Raw genomic sequence first — 24187 nt, 5'->3', positions numbered from 1 at the left:
ATATTATCTGTCAATAAAGGTTCTGGAAGGTTATCATTACATTTCAACAACTCCTGCCTTCCATCACAGATGCAGCATTCCTGTGTGGCGAAGCTGTATGGAAGAGACTTTTTGATGTGGAACTGATGATGGCTGGAGGTGCTGTTGGTGGTTGAACACTTGATATGAACAGACATATTTATGAAGCCACCTGAAATGTGGAGATTGACATCTAGTAGGAGGGTGGTTCATTGATTTGAGAAGGACCAGATGAAATGGATTTTGGTGTAAGTGTTGAGATTATGGAGGAAGAAAGAACAGGGGAGGGAAGGGGGGGAGGAGTGAATATGACACTCTGGCTTGAATATTGCACATCTGCCCATCACCACAGGTTCCAGACACAACACGTATTGATGTCACAGTTAACTTATGTTATCATTCTTCCAAGCTCAGTATAAACATTATCTCCTTCATCTTCATTTTCATTGTTATTGATACGAAGAACAACATTTACACTTGAACTTAACAGTTATCTACTCATTTATGGACATTGTGAATGAAATGCAGCTTTCAGCATTATTCAAATTTGCATAGCAACAAGAAATAATAACATAATAAGTAATATCATAAACCACATTTATTTTCCTACATTTTAGCAACACAACACTTTGGATAATGAATACTTATTATCTTCTATGTATCTGCAACCTAAGATTTCATTGTAACCAAAAAACTCAAACTTTTCAAGTATGGTATAGCAGAGCAGGAAATCTGTGACCATGTGAGTGTTATGGCAACAATGGCTACAGGTATTAAAAAGAGTGGTAAGTTGGGAACATATGTTTGCTTAAGAAGTGAACACAGGGGACAGACTGCAGATCATGCAGGAGATGAACATTAAACATTCATCTCTGGGGAAAAAGATGTAGAGCATTGACTGACAAAATTAAAAAGTATTGTTCAATATACTTCAGATATGTACATGCCAAGTAAGGGTGTAATGGATGAGAGAAACTCATATTGGCTCAACAGCCATGATATAAAATTGCTATAAAAGGAAAGAAATCTCCCTCACAGATTTAAGCAATGTCAAAGTCTCCTACACAAAAGTTGAACAAAGCCAAGAATGAACATAAGAGAAGCCATGTGAGAAGTGTTCAATGAATTTGAAAGTATAATTTTGCTGACCAATCTGGCAGAAATCCTAACATGTCTTGGTTTTTGTAAAGCCAGTAAACAGATTAAAACTATCTACAGTATTTAGTTGCGCAGACTACATGTCCCTGACTAGCATTCAGTATGACCAGACACAGATTGTAGTTAAAGGCTCTGAGGTGTAGCCATCGTAAAAGATATATTAAAATATGATTTTTAGTAATGTAGTGCAAAATTTTAAGTTACCAGAAAGCATTTTGAAATATTTTCGACACAGATTAAAATGAGTCAATGTGTATAGAAATTTTAATATCAAGTGATGTTTTCCAAACAGTTAGTAGACTTAAGGCTGCAACTTAAAATGCAACAGATATTTGGGGGCATAGCACTTCAAAGCACTGTTCTATATGGGTTTTCTGAAGGTTCAAAAAGCTAAGCCTCAGGAACTTGTACCAACTTCCAGATGATTTTCAAGTTCTACTTCTTATGATGAGGAGAATCAATAGCTTGGCTGAATCTCCAGTCTTGAATCCTGTCTCCATAACTCACAATTAGGCTTCGATGCATCAGAGTGTTAAAGAAACTTATTTGTTCCTGGCATTGTGATTTCTATCTCTGCAGTAAGTATCTAAATGTCTCTCTCTAGAATGCACTACAATACAGTACCTTCAGTTCACCACCTAGGTAGAGTTTTCCAAATGATTAGATGAAATAAAGGTGTGAAACAGATATCATTACTTTCAGTTGCTGACAAGCTCCTTGCTTGCTAAAGGTACTTACTTGATAAAACAGAAGAGCATGGTGTCAACGTATCACTCATCCTGTCATTCTAAGCTACCCAGACCCTGAAACTGCTACTTCTAACTCAAATACCTCCTCATGTAGCCTCATAAGGCTTAGTACACACTGTTCCAGTCCTCTCACAAAGAAAAAATACCTGTCAGTACTGGGTACTGAACCCAGGAACTCTGCATGGCAGTCCAACATGTTGATGCTGAATGCTCAGCTACAGATACGGACATAACATAATAAAACAGGAACAAATACAAAGAGAAAAATCAATCAGTTGGCCTGCAGTTTTAATCAGTCTAAGTTTCAAAAATTACTCTGATGAACCAAGCATTCCACCTAACATAAATTATAAAGAACAGTTACATTTGGCAGTTTACCTTATGTATAATGGACGAAACTGTCGCCCAGCCAGCTTCCTCAATATTGTCTCCACCATCTACCATTCCTTGATAACCTTCTTTTATGAAGTAAACTTTACATCCAAGATATATACCAAAACGTACTACTGCACGTACTGCAGCATTCATCCCTAGAGAGCACAATGAAAAAGTATTCATAAAAAAGTGGTTCTCAACATCTTAATGTTAATGTTCAAACTTGCTGTGTTACATATAAGTTATTATATTTTTAGAACATTTATCATACAGTATAATTCTGAAATACATTTCCTAAATCACACACACAGATATCAATATTTCCATCAGGAACAAGTTATCATTTATTAATGACTAACACTTACAGTCTGGTTCATGGTATTCAGTGATTTTGTCAGATATCTAAGGCATCCTAGAAAGTTTATCATGATTTAAAGTGATCATAGCTCTATAACTAAAATTGATACAAAGTATTTCACACATGCATACACACAGTAATAAACTTTTTAGTTGCAAAACATCCAAATGGTACTCTATCTCATGCCAAAACTTTGTACATTTGTGGGATGACACTTTCAACAGTTTGAATGATGTGATCATGCAATGTGAGCATATCCAATACATGTGACACCCATCTTGGTATCAATATATCCCCAATAGCAAAATTGCAATGTGTAATGTCTCACAATCTTCCAATACACTAACTTGGAAATTTTTCAGCCAAAGACTCCTGGACACATGGTGATCATGTAAACATTGTCCAGATGTTGTCGATAGTCTCTGCAGATCAGTTGCTGATTTTCTTCTTTTCAACTGTATCCACATTTCAAAATACTTGGTTCATTTCCTGTAAGTATACTGAACCCCTGTCACATTCTGATTGGAAATTTTTGTCTTATCCAGCCACACAACACATTGTACTTTCTCCTAAACTGATGCTGCCATTTTATTCTTTAATCAACAGTGGTACTCTCAGAGAGAGATTCATAAATTGAAGCACACCATCTTGGAAACTTAATATGTCTGTCAACACAATAAAAGCAGGATATCACAGATGTATGGCATAAATAAATAGTAATGCCTGTTTTATGATCAGGTTAAACATTCTGGGACATCCTATATATAAGCTCACTGAGGAAAATGGAAAAAAGTGTGAGTTATGTATAATGAAAATTAATTCCAACACTCATTCATCTTCTTTTGATACAGTAATCTACACCACTGTGCACGGAAATGTAGTGTGAGCTGTGGCTTTTCATAAAGCAATTAAAGTAGAGATAATTTCTCTTAAATTAAATATATTCTGAACTCTAATATCAAATAACACACAGAAATTGGGAAGCATAAAAGATATAATGATTGTCTTTAGCCACTGTGAAGTGGTTTCACAGGGAGGCATACTAAGTAGCAATGCTATATTCCCTTTACAAATCAAATTCTGAAAGCACCTAACAACAGAATGCATTTTTCGGATATACTACAATCTGTTGTAGAATTTTGATTGTATGGAACAGGGAATTCTTCTGAAGGAAGCAAACTCTTGGAAGAGTAAAAATGAAAAATGATTTAGTGTAGTCATCCCATTTAATATATCATACAAATTAGTTTACACAGTTCCACAGCCTCAAAAATTACATAAGCACAAAAATTTTAAATGTTACAATCAACAAATCCTTTGGGATCCTTTCCTTTACTACTTGTAGGAAGAGGAAAAAGCGAAGTACAAGCTAGTGAGATGAAATTCTTGAGGAACAGTATTGAAGAGACCAAGGTAGACAGGTTAAGAAATGAGAGTATCAGAGCGTTAATGAAGGAGGAACCATTATAGGAGGAGATATAGAAATCATGGCTGAGATGGTATGGGCATGGTAAGCATATGGAGGAGAAGAGGATACCCAGGAGGATACACGAGATGAAACTGGAAAGAAAGAGACCATGAGGAAGACCACGAGACAGATGGCTGAAAGGACTGGAGGAATGCATCCAGAAGAAAGGAGAAGTCTGGACCAAGGTGAAAACGTAGATATGGCAAGACAGAAGACAATGTAGAGGCTTATGTCCCAAACAGACCTGGCCAGAGGCTGGAAACTGTTCAAGTCGATGATGATGATGATGATGATGATGATGATGATGACAATGAGGATCAATAAATATAGTGAGAGATTCATTCAACTTCTTTTGATTGAACTAAATTGAGCCTGACACATTTTTTTCGGTCAAGAATATTTTACTGAGCATCTTTTATATTACATGTAATAGGAGCAACTACTGATAACAGATTTGCAAAATTATGGGCATATTTTATAGACATTGTATGGTACAGATCCTAATGAAGAGAATATTGTTGCTTTGAAGAGATTAGTTTAACTTACCAAAAACACATATCTGGTTTACATTTGAAATGGATGGTAATGTAGGGCATTGGTTGGACTTGACTCTTACATACATGAAGCAAAGCATTTCGCACATGCAACTGTGACACAGTATACCTCTGAGAAGTGCAAAATTTCTTACACTTCTAAAGTTATGAGTGTGGGATAGAGATAAGATAATACAATGTCTGACAGAATAGGTAAAGCATCCAGAAGGGCAGAAGGAAACAAAATGAATCTTTCTAATTTGAGATGGTAGTCAATGTTATTTCAGTGGAACATGGCAGTACAAGCCTATTTATCAGCATGATGTTGCACCATGTCTGGCCATGATGCATACACTGATTCAGTTGGGAAGGTGCCATAAAGCTGTTATATTCTCTCTTGAGTCGTGCTGGCTCAAACCTGTTGTAACTAGTCCTTGATCTCATGGATAATGGCACTGGGATGGAGTTGATATATGAGATGATCCTACACATATTCTGTCAGGGCAGATCTGGGGATCTTGCTGGCCACAGGAGTGTCTCAACATCAGGCAGGGACAGGTCATAGAGGTACATGACATGTGTGGACAATCAATTTCCTGTTGAAAAATGGTACAATGATATTGCTGTATGAGAGGCAGCAAATGAGGAATCAGGACGCAGGAAGTCCATGACATACTATTGTACCATCAGAGTCCTCACAGTCAATACCAGCCATGAGCTAAAGTCATAACTGATAGCTGCCTACACCATGATGATGACACCAGAAATAACACTGTTATGCCTCCCCAAAACATTGGAAGAATGGGACCACCTCACAGGTTGTTACTATACTTGCTGAAGATGATTGTATGAGGTAGTGAAACACTGTGATTCATTGATGAACACAAAGCAATGCCACTCATTGGCAGTCCATGATTCCTAGTCACGGCACCACTTCAAACACAGCCATATCTGTTGTGGTGTTAACGGCAGCCTCCACATGAGATGCTAATTCCATAGTCTGGCTGCTGTCAGTCTCCAGTAAATGGTATCAGATGACATAGAATGTTGCAGAGAATCCATTATCTGTTCTTGGAAAGCAAGCACAGATGTGGACATGATTATTATGTGCTTGGTGCACAATACCATGATCCACCTTTGTGGTAGTCAGATTAGGTCGACTGTAACCTAGATGACAAGTATGCCTCCCCTCACCTTTCCATACAGTCCAGCATCAGGCCGCTACCATATCTGTATGTCCCATAAATCTTGATATTACATGATTTGACATGGCAAACCCAATGAGGTCCCTTTCAATCTTGGTCAGATGTCGATAATGCTGTCTCACATGTGTATGTGGCATCTTTGTGACCATAAGAGTGGTCACTCAATATCTGACATTGTTCATGCCCTTTACATACCGTACTATACTTGGTGACAACACTACACATGAGTAACACTAATGCACTTGGTGACCATTCTGTCACTGATAATTGCAAGTCTAATAATTTACATACCCATCAGTAGTGTGTACATATATGAAATGCTTCTTGTTTTCTTTCTTTCCTTCTTCTTCTTCTTCTTCTTCTTCTTTTCAGGCAATGTATAAACTGTGTTCTCAAGTTGCCTTATTCATAAGGAATGACTAAAAACGGGTTGGCAGATTCATACTCTACCAGCAGTGGAAGGGGAAGGAAGAAAGAAAAAATAGAAATAGTTGGCCAGCATTGAAGAAAGAAAGAAAGATGACAGACCTGAAGAAATGAATCCCATTTCCCCCAACAATGAAGTATCTTTCCTGGAGTTGGGCTTGACTGGTAGCTGGAGAACTCAGATGTTATTTGTTCTACAAGATGGTAACTACTGGAATTCCTCACCATAATGCCCACTGTGCTCATGTTACTGCCATTCATAAATATTTTTTTCAGAGAGGGTTAATCTAAAAATTTGACTGGCAGTAAACTACCCGATAAGCAACATTTTGTTATCAATAATCTGTGCTTCATCGAAAACACAAATCTATAAAGGTTATAGTTGGCATTGAATCAATCTATTAAACATTCCTGGTCCTTTTCCACCATGCAGGTCCTAGTATTAATGGTGGAATTTACCATGAATAAACACAACCCTTCATCAATTCATAGCTCCATCACTGGTCTCTTTCATTTTTGACACGAAGTTGTCCATCTCAGAATGATCACTCCAGACTTCACTCACACAATCACATACACCTTCCAGTGCAGTTAATCATTTCTGTTTCTCAAATGTCTGTCTCTGGGATACAAATCTCTGTCACTGGGAACCTTAATTGAAATTTTAAGTTATTCTCCTCATTTTGTTAGCTTTCATGTTACCGCCATCAACTCCCTCAATCAAAATATCTTCCAGTGATACCAAAAACTATATCTTTTAATCCATAAATTTAAAATAACTGTGATTATGAATAATTTATTAGCAAATATAGCATCTCATCACCAATCTACCTGATTTCTCAATCCAATCCATGACTGGTATATCCTGGCACAATGCTATTTACCCAAAATTTAGAAATTCTGTCTTAACATAACATCTTTGTAGCTCATGAACATTTTCAAATTCTGAGTGCTTTAAATCCTCCGGGGCTGCAAATATGGCTGGTCCATATATCTGTCTTTGCCATCTGGATCTATTTATAAACAGTTGTTGAGATGATGTATAAAGTAGTTGTTATTGCATATAAAGCATACAGAACTGCATCAGACACACTCCGTCTGCTGTACATTACCAGCAGCTGCTTGCTACGTTATCAGCTAAATAAGCAATAACTCATATATTTTGTTAAGTTGAGAGTAACACTCCTCACCTATAGCTCAGGAGGATTGAAAGTATCACAAAATGAATATACATTATTTATTCCAACAAGAATTTGAAACAAGAGCATGCAGTACATTCCTCCAATGGTTATGTTGTGATGCATGACTATCGATTTTCGCCTGCCGCCTGTCTGCTGTAGCAAATGCTCATGCATTACAGCAGATGACACATCACCCAGCAAAAAATGGATGGCAAGCTGTAAGCATCCTATGACAAGAGTTTTCTCTGCCACATGCCTCTTTGTCTCAGCCCCTTGGTTTTTACTGAAAAGCATGGTACAGGAAGCACTCACAACTCCCGACAATTCCTGCGCCAATGTCTAGCTGTTTGCATGAGAAACACAGTGATTAAACGTGTCTTGCATGTTCATGGTATTAATTCAGCAAAACTTAATGGCTTGCTGTAGTGTTTCAAGATAGACACATGACCTGTGAGTATGCCAAAGGTGAGTTGGTTTTGTGTGCCTAATAAGCTAACAGCATTGCAGGATTCCCTTGACACCTATATAGAACTAACTGTCACAGGACTGACACGATATTTTGGGGCATGAATGATTCAGTACCACCTCACTGTGGCCTTTCCGAGTGTTGAGTATCCACTTCATGTAGTCTGTTACAACACATTCAGTGTAATGTGATCTGACCCCTTTGTGAACTAGGTGATCAGCTTGCAGCCATTTGAGATGAAATCCGAACATTGTTAGATTAGTGCTGCTACGGATCAAAAGTTCATTATCGTTTGGTGAAGTTGCTTTGGTTATTGTACTAGTTTAGTCACTACATTCTCAATTCAGTAATTGTATAAATTTTTGCCTTGTTCAGTTTTGTTTGATTATCTACACTCATGTTACCCATTTCAATCCAGTTATTGGTGTTCTCCATAGTTCTTTGATTCCTGTATTATATTAATCGCCTCTGCTGTACCGCACAAATATTAACAATGTCCTTTCATGTAGTCTAAAGACACTGTTAACTGATCCTTCTGGCAGACAGTAGGTACTTCAGGCAAGTACTGGTTTCCAGCCCCAAAGCTCATTCATAGACATTTTTGGTAATTTATGCAACTGATACTGCCTTGTTAATGTTTCAGTACTGGAAATGTTCATATATGGGCATTCTTTCACGACATGTTTCCATGATATAGCATTCCTTTTACCCTAAATGCCTAGCAATACTACTGTACCTGCATCTTGCGTTCAGCGAGAAACAAATTCCCACACTGGTGCCCTGGTGCAGAGTGCGTGCGCACCAAATGACCACCTAAGTCAAATTTCTCCACCATCTGGTTAGTGATAACCACACCAGTCTGTGAATGTTCAGCAGCACAGTATACCACCATTCCAACACCAGCATAGCAAATGAAGTGGCACGCAGCAGAGCAAGTCCAATCCCTGTTTACCACTACTATCAAGTTCAGCACTGGCTGGTGACCTAAATCCTCCCAGTCCCCAAATCTGCAATCATATATGGCCAGTGCCCACACATTCGTAAACCACTGTGTACAGCTTGCTAACACTGCCACCGCCTCTTCACACAGCTCCTCACTAACTGACCCACACCACCATCCACCAGTTGCATTTCAACTCTTCCAACCTCCAGTTATGGTTTGCTTCTGTGAAGGCAACATTTGCAGGCTCCTTTATTACCAGTGACTCCAGGCAATTTGTCCTAACAGTCATTCAGCTCAAGCGTTTGGTCACTACAGGGGCCTGTGATATCATCACTGACGTCACAGTCAGGCAGATTTTGTAGCCTAAGAGATTGGTTGATAATGCTGCTGCTCACATTGAAAATGTAGTGCACATGTGTACTATTTTCATCAGAGAAATGCACCAACATGTGGCCCTCACAGTTCTTCCAGCACCTCCGATCACTATAACCTGCATGATTGGCAAGATGGGCAAGCTCACCTCCATCCTGGATCGCGCACATAACCCAACCCCCCCACTGTGCCCGTCCCTGCCTCACAATGCATATGACTGCCAGTGTGAATGCCTGCAAAAGCACTCTTCCCCCTCCCACCCCCTAACCAGCCAGTCGATGGCACAGTGGTGGCTGGGATGTTTCGGTTGCCAGCGATCTTTGCTGGTACCATGAGCATTTTGGTTGCGATGCCACAGACTGTCAGATACCATACGCATGGTCCCGAAACACTGGTGGCAACCAGATAAAAAATGAAATGTGCCTATGACAATGCTGGCCTTACACATTCCTAGCTGCTCTGCTATTTCTCAGTGCTTGTTCGCCCATGATTATCAGAGCTCCTCCCCTCTGACAGTTTTCCTTCTTGACAATGGCTCCAACCTTTCCATCCATCTCCATAAAACTGTTACACCTTCCCACCACCTATGTCTCCTCCTCCTTGACACAGCAAATGGCTCTGTGACCACAACCTATTGGTCCCACACCCAGTCCGCTGACCTCAACCTCGACTGAGATTTCACATGGACCTTTATAGTAGCTGACATTATGGATCGTATCCATGGTGCTAACTTCACACTCATTACAGCATCCTCCTCAACCTGGTGAATTGCTGTGTCATCAGTGATATCACCATCACGCAATCATATTCTGGCTCTTTTGTTGACCACCTTTCGGACTTTCCTCAACTGTTCTTTCAGCGCCACCTAGGAGTTGCATCTTGATACACTGACTACATTGAAACAACAGCATGCTCTACGATTTTCTGCCACCTCCACTGTCTTCAAAAATTGTTCAAATGGCTCTGAACATTATGGGACTTACCATTTGAGGTCATCAGTCCCCTAGAACCTAGAACTGCATATACCTAACTAACCTAAGGACATCACACACAGCCATGCCCGAGACAGAATTCGAACCTGCGACCATAGCGGTCACTTGTTTCCACCACTGCCTTCTACCAGTTAAACAAAGTGCCATGCAGATCCAAATCATGGCAGCAATTGCCGCCAGTGTGCTCCACCCCTCAAAAAACCTATGGGCCTCCACCCCACAGTTAGTAAAAAAAAAAAAAAGAAAGGATGGCACATGGCTCCCGTGCAGCAACTTTCATTCCCGCACAGCTATGATAGGCCCTTACCACTATCCAGTTATCCTCTTTCGCAGCTACAGAGATAATCTGTCCAGCACAACTGTTTTCAGCAAAGCAGACTCCACACAAGCATTTGTGCAGTCTCTAGTCACCCCAGAGGATGTGGAGAAGACAACACTAATTAGCACCTTCAGGCTCTTGAAAGTGCATTTATGCCCTTCGGATTCCACAACATTACACAGATCAGGACATGCCTACGTCCTACATGGTGTTTTGTGTTGTTTCACCTACTTGGATGGTATTTATGGCTACAATCTCGCAGAGCACTATCGGTGCCTCCAGGAGGTATTTTCCTGCCTGCAAGAGCCAGGAGCTGTCATCAATCTGGAGAAGTACTTCTTTGGTGTTCCAGAGACTGACTTTCTTGGACACAGGATATCATCTGCTGATCCTGCTCAATGGACAAGAATACCCAGTCTGATACCAAATTTTCACTTCCGCAAACTTCAAAGAATACTGCAGGTTCCTCAGAATGACAAACTTTTTTTCTGGTGCCACCTCAAAAATTCTGCAAGTGTGCAAGCAACAATCACTGCCACACTTCTTGGTGACACAACTAAAGGCAGTAGACCCTTAACCTGAATGGTGTAAAAGATGGAGGGTTTCAAACAAACAAAACATTACCTCAGACATGCTGCCCTCTTTGCACACCCCCACCTGACCACCCTGGTGGCAATTGTAATGGACACCAGTCAGTCTGCCCCGGGCCCCATCCTTCAACAATGCATTGAACATTCCTGGCAGCCATTGACATTCTTTTCCATTAATCTCTCCTTGCCACAGCAAAGTTGGGCCATATACCACCGCAAGTTCCTCACCTTATATATGAGGCGGTCAAGTATTTCCACTCCCCCCATGAACCATGGACCTTGCCGTTGGTGGGGAGGCTTGCGTGCCTCAGCGATACAGATGGCCGTACCGTAGGTGCAACCACAACGGAGGGGTATCTGTTGAGAGGCCAGACAAACGTGTGGTTCCTGAAGAGGGGCAGCAGCCTTTTCAGTAGTTGCAGGGGCAACAGTCTGGATGATTGACTGATCTGGCCTTGCAACATTAACCAAAACGGCCTTGCTGTGCTGGTACTGCGAACGGCTGAAAGCAAGGGGAAACTACAGCCGTAATTTTTCCCGAGGACATGCAGCTTTACTGTATGATTAAATGATGATGGCATCCTCTTGGGTAAAATATTCCGGAGGTAAAATAGTCCCCCATTCGGATCTCCGGGCGGGGACTACTCAGGAGGATGTCGTTATCAGGAGAAAGAAAACTGGCGTTCTACGGATCGGAGCGTGGAATGTCAGATCCCTTAATCGGGCAGGTAGGTTAGAAAATTTAAAAAGGGAAATGGATAGGTTAAAGTTAGATATAGTGGGAATTAGTGAAGTTCGGTGGCAGGAGGAACAAGACTTCTGGTCAGGTGACTACAGGGTTATAAACACAAAATCAAATAGGGGTAATGCAGGAGTAGGTTTAATAATGAATAGGAAAATAGGAATGCGGGTAAGCTACTACAAACAGCATAGTGAACGCATTATTGTGGCCAAGATAGATACGCAGCCCACACCTACTACAGTAGTACAAGTTTATATGCCAACTAGCTCTGCAGATGATGAAGAAATTGAAGAAATGTACGATGAAATAAAGGAAATTATTCAGATAGTGAAGGGAGACGAAAATTTAATAGTAATGGGTGACTGGAATTCGAGTGTAGGAAAAGGGAGAGAAGGAAATGTAGTAGGTGGATATGGATTGGGGCTAAGAAATGAAAGAGGAAGCCGCCTAGTAGAATTTTGCACAGAGCACAACTTAATCATAGCTAACACTTGGTTTAAGAATCATGAAAGAAGGTTGTATACGTGGAAGAACCCTGGAGATACTAAAAGATATCAGATAGATTATATAATGGTACGACAGAGATTTAGGAACCAGGTTTTAAGTTGTAAGACATTTCCAGGGGCAGATGTGAACTCTGACCACAATCTATTGGTTATGACCTGTAGATTAAAACTGAAGAAACTGCAAAAATGTAGGAAATTAAGGAGATGGGACCTGGATAAACTGAAAGAACCAGAGGTTGTACAGAGTTTCAGAGAGAGCATAAGGGAACAATTGACAGGAATAGGGGAAAGAAATACAGTAGAAGAAGAATGGGTAGCTCTGAGGGATGTAGTAGTGAAGGCAGCAGAGGATAAAGTAGGTACAAAGACGAGGGCTGCTAGAAATCCTTGGGTAACAGAAGAAATATTGAATTTAATTGATGAAAGGAGAAAATATAAAAATGCAGTAAATGAAGCAGGCAAAAAGGAATACAAACGTCTCAAAAATGAGATCGATAGGAAGTGCAAAATGGCTAAACAGGGATGGCTAGAGGACAAATGTAAGGATGTAGAAGCTTATCTCACTAGGGGTAAGATAGATACTGCCTACAGGAAAATTAAAGAGACCTTTGGTGAGAAGAGAACCACGTGTATGAATATCAAGAGCTCAGATGGCAGCCCAGTTCTAAGCAAAGAAGGGAAGGCAGAAAGGTGGAAGGAGTATACAGAAGGTTTATACAAGGGCGATGTACTTGAGGACAATATTATGGAAATAGAAGAGGATGTAGATGAAGACGAAATGGGAGATACGATACTGCGTGAAGAGTTTGACAGAGCACTGAAAGACCTGGGTCGAAACAAGGCCCCCGGAGTAGACAACATTCCATTAGAACTACTGACGGCCTTGGGAGAGCCAGTCATGACAAAACTCTACCAGCTGGTGAGCAAGATGTATGAGACAGGCGAAATACCCTCAGACTTCAAGAAGAATATAATAATTCCAATCCCAAAGAAAGCAGGTGCTGACAGATGTGAAAATTACCGAACTATCAGTTTAATAAGCCACGGCTGCAAAATGCTAACGCGAATTCTTTACAGACGAATGGAAAAACTGGTAGATGCAGACCTCGGGGAGGATCAGTTTGGATTCCGTCGAAATGTTGGAACACGTGAGGCAATACTGACCTTACGACTTATCTTAGAGGAAAGATTGAGAAAGGGCAAACCTACGTTTCTAGCATTTGTAGACTTAGAGAAAGCTTTTGACAATGTTGACTGGAATACTCTCTTTCAAATTCTGAAGGTAGCAGGGGTAAAATACAGGGAGCGAAAGGCTATTTATAATTTGTACAGAAACCAGATGGCAGTAATAAGAGTCGAGGGGCATGAAAGGGAAGCAGTGGTTGGGAAAGGAGTGAGACAGGGTTGTAGCCTCTCCCCGATGTTATTCAATCTGTATATTGAGCAAGCAGTAAAGGAAACAAAAGAAAAATTTGGAGTAGGTATTAAAATTCATGGAGACGAAGTAAAAACTTTGAGGTTCGCCGATGACATTGTAATTCTGTCAGAGACGGCGAAGGACTTGGAAGAGCAGTTGAACGGAATGGACAGTGTCTTGAAAGGAGGATATAAGATGAACATTAACAAAAGCAAAACGAGTATAATGGAATGTAGTCAAATTAAATCGGGTGATGCTGAGGGAATTAGATTAGGAAATGAGACACTTAAAGTAGTAAAGGAGTTTTGCTATTTAGGAAGTAAAATAACTGATGATGGTCGAAGTAGAGAGGATATAAAATGTAGACTGGCAATGGCAAGGAAAGCGTTTCTGAAGAAGAGAAATTTGTTAACATCGAATATAGATTTATGTATCAGGAAGTCGTTTCTGAAAGTATTTGTTTGGAGTGTAGCCATGTATGGAAGTGAAACATGGACGATAACTAGTTTGGACAAGAAGAGAATAGAAGCTTTCGAAATGTGGTGCTACAGAAGAATACTGAAGATAAGGTGGATAGATCACGTAACTAATGAGGAGGTATTGAATAGGATTGGGGAGAAGAGAAGTTTGTGGCACAACTTGACTAGAAGAAGGGATCGGTTGGTAGGACATGTTTTGAGGCATCAAGGGATCACAAATTTAGCATTGGAGGGCAGCGAGGAGGGTAAAAATCGTAGAGGGAGACCGAGAGATGAGTACACTAAGCAGATTCAGAAGGATGTAGGTTGCAGTAGGTACTGGGAGATGAAGCAGCTTGCACAGGATAGAGTAGCATGGAGAGGTGCATCAAACCAGTCTCAGGACTGAAGACAACAACAACAACAGTGGAAGAATGCCCCTTCATGGTCTACACCAATCACAAACCACTGCAATAGGTTACTGTCAAAAGGGAAGCACACAGATTTCCCCTAAGCAGTTTCATCAGCGGGAGCATATGGCACAGTTCACAACCAACAGAAGGCACAGAATATCACTGGCAAAAGCTTCAGTGTCTCCTGTGCCCTCACCACTCACACTGACAATACTTTTGCAGATGCTTCTCAGGCAGCCAATCCTGATCTGTTAAGACTGCATAGCTGGCCCTAACCACAAATGACATGCAGTTCCCGGTACAGACTTAGCCTGCTGTCTGTGCATCTGAGGCCCTTGTATAGGAGCATTCTGTCCAGGCTGGTATCCAGCGGGAATGCACCAAAATGGGTCCAATCCTTTCTTCCAGTGTCAGCACACTAAATGAGGCCATCATATACAAGCACCTATCGCTTCTTTCCCCCCATGTATACCACCATTTTTCCCATCTCCATATGGATACTGCAGGCCCCCTTCCATCACTGACAGACTCACTCATTGGCCAGAAGGCTTCCCATTGGCCGACATCATGGCAGATACAGTAGCCAAGGCTTTTATAGGCATTTGAGTCTAGCATTTTGGGTGCCGCTACCATGTCATGACAGACCACAGATGATAGATCACATCTTGCCTGTTAAGAGTTTAAGACACTCACCAAAACTTGCAGTACACTTATCCATTTTACAACCACTTACCAACCTCCTGCTAAAGGCATTATGTAGAGATTCCACAGGACCCTAAAAGCTGCCCTTACCTGTAAACCTGCAAATTGGTCATCCATCCTGCTGCTAGCTATCCTTGGCTTACAGGTGGCCCACAGACTGACTTGGGTGTGTCCACCTCTGAGGTCATGTACAGGATGCTGCTCACCATTTCAAGTGACTTCGTCAAGCTCCAGCCTCTGCCACCCACCACCTGCGCCCTGGCCTTCGAACCCAGCTGTGTGACTGCATGGCACCCCAGCATCTAGCACCCCCTCAACGCCAAGATGACTGTATGTCCTTTGTGCAATGGGACCTTAACAAGTGCAGGCATGTCATGCTCAAGGTGAATGCCAGCCCCCTGCCACTTCACCCACAGTATTCAGTCCCACACGTTGTCCACAAGCTTGAGAAAAAAACCTTTTCTGTATGTCAATGTGGCACTATCACCACAGTCACCAATGAACAACTGGTGCCAATGTACACGCTCAACTTCCCCAGCCCTTGTGCATTGCCAGCCTTCAAAATCGAGGTGGCACCGAGTGGTAGAAAAACTAACCCCGGCGACACCACTGACCTGATGGGCAGTGCTTTGGATCTGAGGACAGCTTCTGCTCTGCTGTTTACACCACCACCTGTTCCTGCAGAGCTGCCATGACACCGACCACTTCATCCTTGCTGCTGGAGCCGCCCTCTGGCCCTCCTCAACTCAATTGCAAGGCACCAGCTCCACGCCTTTGACACCAAGACACTTGCAACCATGCCTCTGACACCAAGACACCTGTCACCAGCCATGTGAGATTGTCACATGACCTCACCGCAACATGTGACCAGTCTACAAGCAAGATGCAGCAGTGGTAGGCATGTGCAGCATCTTTGCAGGACAGCGTGTGTTATGCCACACATGTAGGGTGCACTGTGCACTTCCCACCGTGTGCCACCTGCCTGAGCAGCAGCACATCATCGTATCTGTCACCAGCCCCCACCCCCAAACTGCAGCATACCTGACTACGCTCGCTGACTGCAGTGTACCACAGTCCCCTGCCTCGCTGGCAGTATGACTGGGTGTCACCATTGGGCTCAGCTTATATCGTGGCATCCCAGAAGCCACTGCATACCACACTGCTGCCTCCGCCATTGTCAGTGGACCTGGCCCCACTGACACAACTGTTGCCCCAGAAACATCCACTGTGTCCATCACCCAGCTCTCTTGCTTGAGGATTATTGTGTGGTGATGCACTACAACACACTCATGCCCGCCATTCAACTGCCCTGGCAGACAATCAGGCATTACAGCAGAGGATGCATCGCACATCAAAAACCACATCATGAGTTGTAAGATTACTATGACAAGAGTTTTCTCTGTCCTGTGTCTCTTTGCCGCAGTCCTGAGTTTTGCCTGAAAAGCATGCTACAAGAAGCAGTCCCAATCCCTGGAACTTCCTGCACCAGTGCCAAGCTGTTCATATGACAAGCACAGTGATTAAATGTTTCTTACATGTTCAAGTTATTAATTCATCAAAACTTAACAGCTTTCCTTGATGCTAAGAGATAGATGCACAACCTGCGAAGATGTTAAGATGAGTTGGTTTTGTGTGCCTATTAAGATAACAGTACTACAGACTTCCCTTGATGACTGTGGAGAACTAATTGTGAATTATCTGAGAGTCTGTTACTATATCATAAGTGGAATGTGATCCAACCTCTTTGTGAACTATGTAACCTCTTACAGTGCCATGTGTGGAGCCATCAGAGATGAAAACGAACGTTGGCAGATTAGTTCATATACAGACCACAAGTTCATTACTGTGTCATTCAGTTGCTTTGGTTATTGTACTAGATTAGTAACTACATTCTCTGTAAATTACGTTGTTCATTTTTGTTCAATTAGATACATTCAAAGCCCTTTCATGTCATCTAAAGAGGCTACCTTAACTGATCTTTCTGGCAGGCAGTTGGCACTTACGGTGTGTACTGGTATCCACCAAATGGTCTGTTGTTCATTCATTCGTACAGATTTCTGTAAGTTTATGCAACTGATTGTGCCAAGTTAATGCCCCAGTACAGGAAATCTTCAAATCAAGACGTTATTTCATGAATCTTTCCATGATTTACCATTTCCTTTTAATCTTCTTGCCTAGTGATACTACTGTATCCACCTGTCACGTTCAGTGAGAAACAAATTCCCATAATTAACCGTCAGCTAGAGGTAGGGTCATTCCATATCAAGTCATTCAGGCAATCGCACCCACATTCTCAGATTTGGATTAAGCTCGGCTTATTTTTTCTCCCTGAGGAGATATGACAATACACCAAATTCAAATTTTAGCATTTTATCTCTCTCTGTTTTCATATTACAGTATTTCAACATTTGAAAATATTGTTGTTTTTAACACTGTGATGATACAATCAGCCCCAGATCTACGATATTCCCGAACCAGGGCAGAAACTTGATAGTACCCCCACCCCCGAACATTTGAGATACGACATAAAACATTTTTTTTTTAAAATCGATTTTTCAAAAATATGTTCGTTTCATACTGTAAATCTTTCTGAAGGGTGTGATACACATACTTTCGAAGAAATGCATTGAATGTTATTTGGCCTTAAGTGTGCAAAGTGGAGTGGCACATCTCTTCACACAGCATTCTTAAACCGCCGGCCGCTGTGGCCAAGCGGTTCTAGGCGCTTCAGTCCAGAACCGCGCTGCTGCTCCGGTCGCAGGTTCGAATCCTGCATCGGACTTGGCTGTGTGTGATGTCCTTCGTTAGTTAAGTTTAAATAGTTCTAAGTCTAGGGGACTGATGACCTCAGTTGTTAAGCCCTATAGTGCTCAGACCCATTTGAACCATTCTTTAATCGCATGTCACTAAAGTTCACTCTGTGGATTCAAATGTGTATATTCTGTAATGGAAGCCATCAAACCTATATTCAGCAGTGGACATTAAAATGTCCTGTGGTGCCTCTCCCGCTCCCAGTCGGCCTGTGGCAGGGAGAATAACTCCAGAAAATTTGCACTCTTTATTGCCTATTAGCTAATAACTTTGTCTTTTGTGTGGTATAAAATGAAATATAGAAAACACAAAACTAGTGAGGCAAAAGACAAGCAATACAGTACTCATTTCTTCAATCCCTGGTCCCAGCATCTTTTTCACTCTAATCTTGCTGCAGCTTTACACGGTGTGCTTTCCTTTCTGCAAAGGAATCTATTACCTCACCTCACCAAAGGTTTTGCTACATGAAAAATCAAAAACTGAAAAAGCTGCTAATACGAATTGTATCCAGGACTGGTGTGGTTTCTCCATTAGATTACGTCTATTTTGTCACTGTCGGCTAGATAAAACGAAATAGGCCTTTCTAATATTCCAGCAATTGTAGCAGACGCCAAATAAGCGAGACTGTTTTGGTACAAAAGGTCACTTTTATGTACCTCATTACAAATCTCACACGACAGAATATAATTCATTAAGCATCAATATCAAATTTCTACTGGGGCTCCGGTTTCACAAGCAGCACAGGATCGAAAGTAGTTGTACAAAATTTTAATATAAATTTGGAATCAAAGTATTCTTGCATAAAATTTGTGTTTCTGCTCCTTAGTCGTTCTAACATACAATCCTGTCATCACTAATTATGTCATTATTCCTAGTATTGTCAAACTTATTCTCCGGGTAACTTCACTAACCCTGCCAGAATCACAGGTGCAGTTATCACGTGTTTATTCTCCGGTTAGGCATTATTACGTGTTCGCACAATGCGTTTTCCACGCTATTGTGAGAACAGAACATAATGCGGCTGCTAACCGGGGACTGTACAACTTCTTGTGTAGCGATCTGGCATAAAATTTTCTGTGAAAATTTCATTTCCTCGGATACACCAAGAAGATAATATGTAATCTTTCTTACCTGTTAGTCGTTTATTGCCATTGTGGTAATCTGAATCTATAGATTTCACTAATAATTATAACAACGCTCATCATTCGCACACCCAACCAATCATATAAACTAACAGTTCACCCATTCGGGTTAATTTCGCCCAGCTCTTTTAGCTCCATCTCCTTCTATTTATTTCCAGTTGAGACAGGGATTCCCCTGGCAGAGACATCATGTACACTAAGCATGCATTCAGAAATCAACTTTTGATTCGTTCTATTCAAAAATGAACTGGGATGCATTTTCGAATCACGTGACTGATCCATAGGCCAACTTGCTCTGGATGCTGGGCGCTTTGTGAAATAAGGGCCCTTTTTTCCTTCTTCTTCAAGAATATGAATTTGGTGCCCCTGAAATTGCCGCCCGTGGCAGGTAGCCCGGTTTGCCCCGCCTCTGCCCCCCAACCCCACCCTCCCGCCCCACAGACACACACACACACACACACACACAGATCCGGCCCTGGATACAATACCACATTTTCTGCTTATATATTGTAGAAACCGACGTACAGTAAAACTTGCTCAAAACTGCACGTGTATAATTCGGAAATCTTCCCAAACCGTACAGATATTTCAGTGCCGAAGCATTCAGTGCACTTTTATATGTTGATTTTTGTATAAAGCGGAATGTGCCTAACGCGGTAACGGAAAGCAAATCTTAGAACATACTTAATAATTCATTTCCTATACAGTACTACTGTATTACAATTCATTAGTTATTCACGAATCAACAAGGACGTTACTTTTGACACCTCTGTTAAGCAGCGCAAAACCAAGAAAAGAGGTCTAGCGCAGCGCGGCGTTGCTGGTGTGGAACTACAACCGCGCCGCTCTGTGCAAGAACAAATACCTTACACTCAGTGAAGGTGCAGTACATCAAGGAAACGGTTCGTTCGACAGCGCGCTGTTTGTTAGCTTTCTCGTATTCCTCATTATTGACGCACGCCGGCGCATAAGGGAATATCGTTGCGTATCTCCCAAAACTGCTGCAATGTGCGCAGCAAAAGAGGTAGGTATTGTTCCGTTAAACAAAGGTTTTACCTGACAAAATCATTATTTTCTGCCAGTTTCAGTTGACTAATAGCACTTTAAGAGATACAGTAGCATAATGTCAAACAAACGGTATGTGTTGTTAACACTGAACGAACAGATTAATGAAATCGAGGCGAGTGAGGAAGACAAACACTCTGTGCGCAAAATTATGTTGCGTTTCAAATACAGTAAAACACAAATTTATGAAACTTTAAGAAACAGGGGTAACATTCGGGACGAATGGATGAAAGGGAACAGGCAGATGAAAAGAAAGGCGATGAACAAATCTTTAACATAATGCAGCGCTTCAGCAACCGTGAATTGTTCAGACAATAAGAAATTCAGTCTTCAAGTTGCAAGGTAATTTTTTTTTTAGTTTACCTAGTGTTGTAACCGCAGAAAAGCCAAGTCTAAATGCAGTTGTTCTCAGACGATACACCAGAAATCATACGGGGAGATAGAGTTAACAGGGGACGCCAGGCGTGTCAGAGGGGTCACAAAAGATAACGACGCAGCCAGATAGCCGAGGCGGCGGTCCAAGCGGCCAGGCAGCTGCGCGTGATAAGCAAGGAAGCAGACTCAGCTATTAAGATAAACAGGGCGCTCTGGGCAGGTCCCTCAATAAGCAATAACTTGCAGTATCAACACTCTTGGCTAGAGGGAGAAGTCTGGGAGCGGAGAGAGAAAGAAAGAGGGCCCTAGGTGGGGACCGCACTACGTCATGAGGAGCCAATGAAGGGCTCAGGACGCAGTGCGTGACCATATAGGGAGAGGCCCCTCTACCCCTCCACCCAGCTTCTGAAGAAAAGTACTGAAGTTAATACTAAAACAATCCCTAATAAGGAAAAGTTGCACTCGACGCTACGTCATGCCAAGCGCTGGCGGGGTCGAAGGGGAAGAGCTAACAGAACTCGGAGGCACGCCGCTCCGGGGATCTCTCTCTCTCGGGTTTAGGCAGCGACGGTAGTCAGCGTGAGTAGCAGCCGACTTGGGCTGAGGGCGGGCTGCAGGCAGACAGTTGGAGATAGTCGCCGATGAGCGTTTAGGCAGCGACCGCGGGACTCTGACGTAGGGTGCTAGTGTGGGCAGCAAAGTGCTGGAAAGTTCTATCAGGCAGCCAGAACGGTGGAAGTCAGTCACCGTCTCTGTAATGGGCTTGGCTATTCTGTAGGTACAATCACTACGCAGTTAGGGTGATCTGTATTCTTTATGAATAAATTAGAACTTTTATAACGTCCATACGAGTTTACTTCTACCAACATCCTAGCCTTGTACCTTCACACCAGGGAATTTAACATCTTAGCCAGATCAAAAGTCTCCCTCTCAATTAGGGCAACCGGCTAATTCCCGTTTACGAACCGTGTCGCTCAATCCCTCGCAAAACCCACGCTTGGGACGCGACACTAGGTTTCAAAGTCAATAATGGTATCTTCTTCAGAACCTATAAATTAACCCATACAGACATATATTAAACACTGAAATACATCATCAATCTAATGGTTTCATAATAAGGAAAATCGTGATACTTACAAAAATTATTTTGAGGGTAAAACGTTGGCAATGTAACAGAATAAAACTAATACAGAATAATCATAAAATTATGTCTGTTAATACTAAAAACATTAAGAAAAACGTAGACAGAGTTACACCGGGCCAGGAATAAGGGTCGCACGTAAGCAACAAGGAAACAGGCGTCGCGAGCAGTTCTGCGGCGAGACTCGGCCAGCGGCCAAGCACATGCGCAAGCGCTAGAGACAAGCTGCCTCAAAATTACTTAGCGCAATGTACGTTGTAAACAAAATGTGATAGGAAACAATCCTGCAAATGGACAAATGCCTACTTATGATACAGTACATTAAACAATTTTTCTAAGAACAAGCTACTAAGTCAGGGCAAGAAAATTTACATTCAAGTATTATGATAAAGGGGCAAAAACCCACTACAGTAACTAATAAATTAGTATGGGAGACACAGGTGTCCGAAGCATGAAATATCTTGAACATAAAACAGGCAAATTAATAAACACCTTTACAACTGGTGTCATTAACAGTATAATACAAAATATATGGAGACACAATGTACAGCGTCATACCAGTGGAATGGCAAGCTTCAGTTAGGTTGTGCGGGAACTGGTGGACGAAATAACGCGTGCCCGCTGTCCTACGAGCGCACTCTGCGGCTGCGATATTGAGCGGCTGGCGGCGCCATTCAGCTGATTCGTACTTGGAGCCCTTCCTTGTTACAGTGATAGCTGGACTCTATGTCTTACTGCAGCATTGTAATGTGTCTTCGTACACTTGGAAAAATACAAGTTAAGTAAATTTTCTGTTTATGCATTTGCTTGTGTCGCTAACTATTTCTGCTCCCGTCCAGCTTTCCTATGACGACAGTTGCCACACCACTTTGTAGCCAGCTCTCATTACCACTGTGTACGAAATCGTACACAACACCACCATCTTGCACAATGTCTTGTTGATAACTTGGGTCTATGGCTTCGTGGGGTCTACACAGCACTCGAACCCTACCATCAGATATTACCAACTGAAATCAGGACTCATCTGACCACGCCACGATTTTCCAGTCGTCTAGGTTCCAGACAATATAGTCAAGTGCCCACGAGAGGCGCTGCAGGTGGTGTGCTGTTAGCAAGTCGCGCCAGATTTGGCCGCACTGTTCTACCAGATACGTTGTACGTTTCACATTGACTTCTGCGGATATTTCACGCACTGTTGCTGCTCTATTAGCAATGCTGACTCTACCTACGCAAATGTCTCTCCTCTCGGTCGTTAAGTGAATGCCGCTGTCCTCGGTGAGAGATAATGCCTGGAATGTGGTATTTGCGGCACACTCAGGACACTGTGGATCTCACATTCTTAATTCCCTGACGGTTTCCGGACTGAAATGCCCCATGCATCTAGCCCAAACTACCATTCCGCGTTCAAAGTCTGTTAATTCCTGTGTTTTATAGCTTGTGTGTCATCTGTATATGTGTATATCGCTGCCCATGACTTTTGTCACCTCGGTGTATTTCCGAGTTGTCGTGACGCTAAGTTCTGTTTAGACCCACTTGTAAATAATGCTTATCAAACGCTTCACGAATTTCGAGCAAACGAGATAGAGCACAATAAGCTACTGGACTTTTAAAGGTCACAATGAGCGACGTATCCTACTGTAGGCGTAGAGTCAATTTAGTTCATGTCGGGTTAGGTCGGCGCGACAACGGTACCTCTAGCAACGGGCGAAACACTCACCCTTTGTATCACCATTTCAGTACCTGTCTTAGTGCAGCTATGTTACGGTATATTAAGTAAGCAAGGTCAACGACGAATTGTACCTGGTAGGTCAACGACGAATTGCACCTGGTACCCAGGCAAACTGAGCGAATCGATTAATTCCTTTTGCAAAACATTTTAATTGGGCTGAAATTAATGCTCAGCTAATGGCGCCATTTGCATACGTACCGTTCGAAATTTACGTGCGAAAAGAGTTCATCACCGTCCGGATTCTTCGTGGAAAAACAGTCATTATTAAATAACTCCGGATAGAAGCCGGACGGATGGTTCAAATATGGTCCACGGTGGATCGGACCTAGGTTTAACGTAAGATATATTTTAACCGCACACATCTTGCTTTGTTTGAATTTTACATGCAAAAGCACCCATTTTTTGGGAAGTTTTTGAAGCGCGTCATTTCTAAAGTCTGAAATTAAACCAATCGTTTCCAACTTTCCACGAACGTAGATAGATGGATAAAGTCGAAATAAAAATTTTTGTCCACTTATCTTCATGCGTTCTCG

General features: G+C 42.0%; 1 protein-coding gene across 1 annotated transcript in view; it reads right to left on the bottom strand.

The window, feature by feature from the left end:
* LOC126267969 (ATP-dependent 6-phosphofructokinase-like) overlaps positions 1-24187 on the bottom strand; it is a 368583-nt gene that overhangs the window by 332102 nt on the left and 12294 nt on the right. The window contains exon 2 of the mRNA XM_049973318.1: positions 2304-2455. Coding sequence (XP_049829275.1) covers positions 2304-2455 — 152 coding nt within the window. The remainder of the gene's footprint in view (positions 1-2303; positions 2456-24187) is intronic.

The sequence above is a fragment of the Schistocerca gregaria genome, chromosome 1, assembly GCF_023897955.1.
Source record: "Schistocerca gregaria isolate iqSchGreg1 chromosome 1, iqSchGreg1.2, whole genome shotgun sequence".
NCBI classification, from domain to species: Eukaryota; Metazoa; Arthropoda; class Insecta; order Orthoptera; family Acrididae; genus Schistocerca; species Schistocerca gregaria.
The sequence above is the reverse complement of the archived record's forward strand: the minus strand, read 5'-3'. Positions and strand labels throughout refer to the sequence as shown.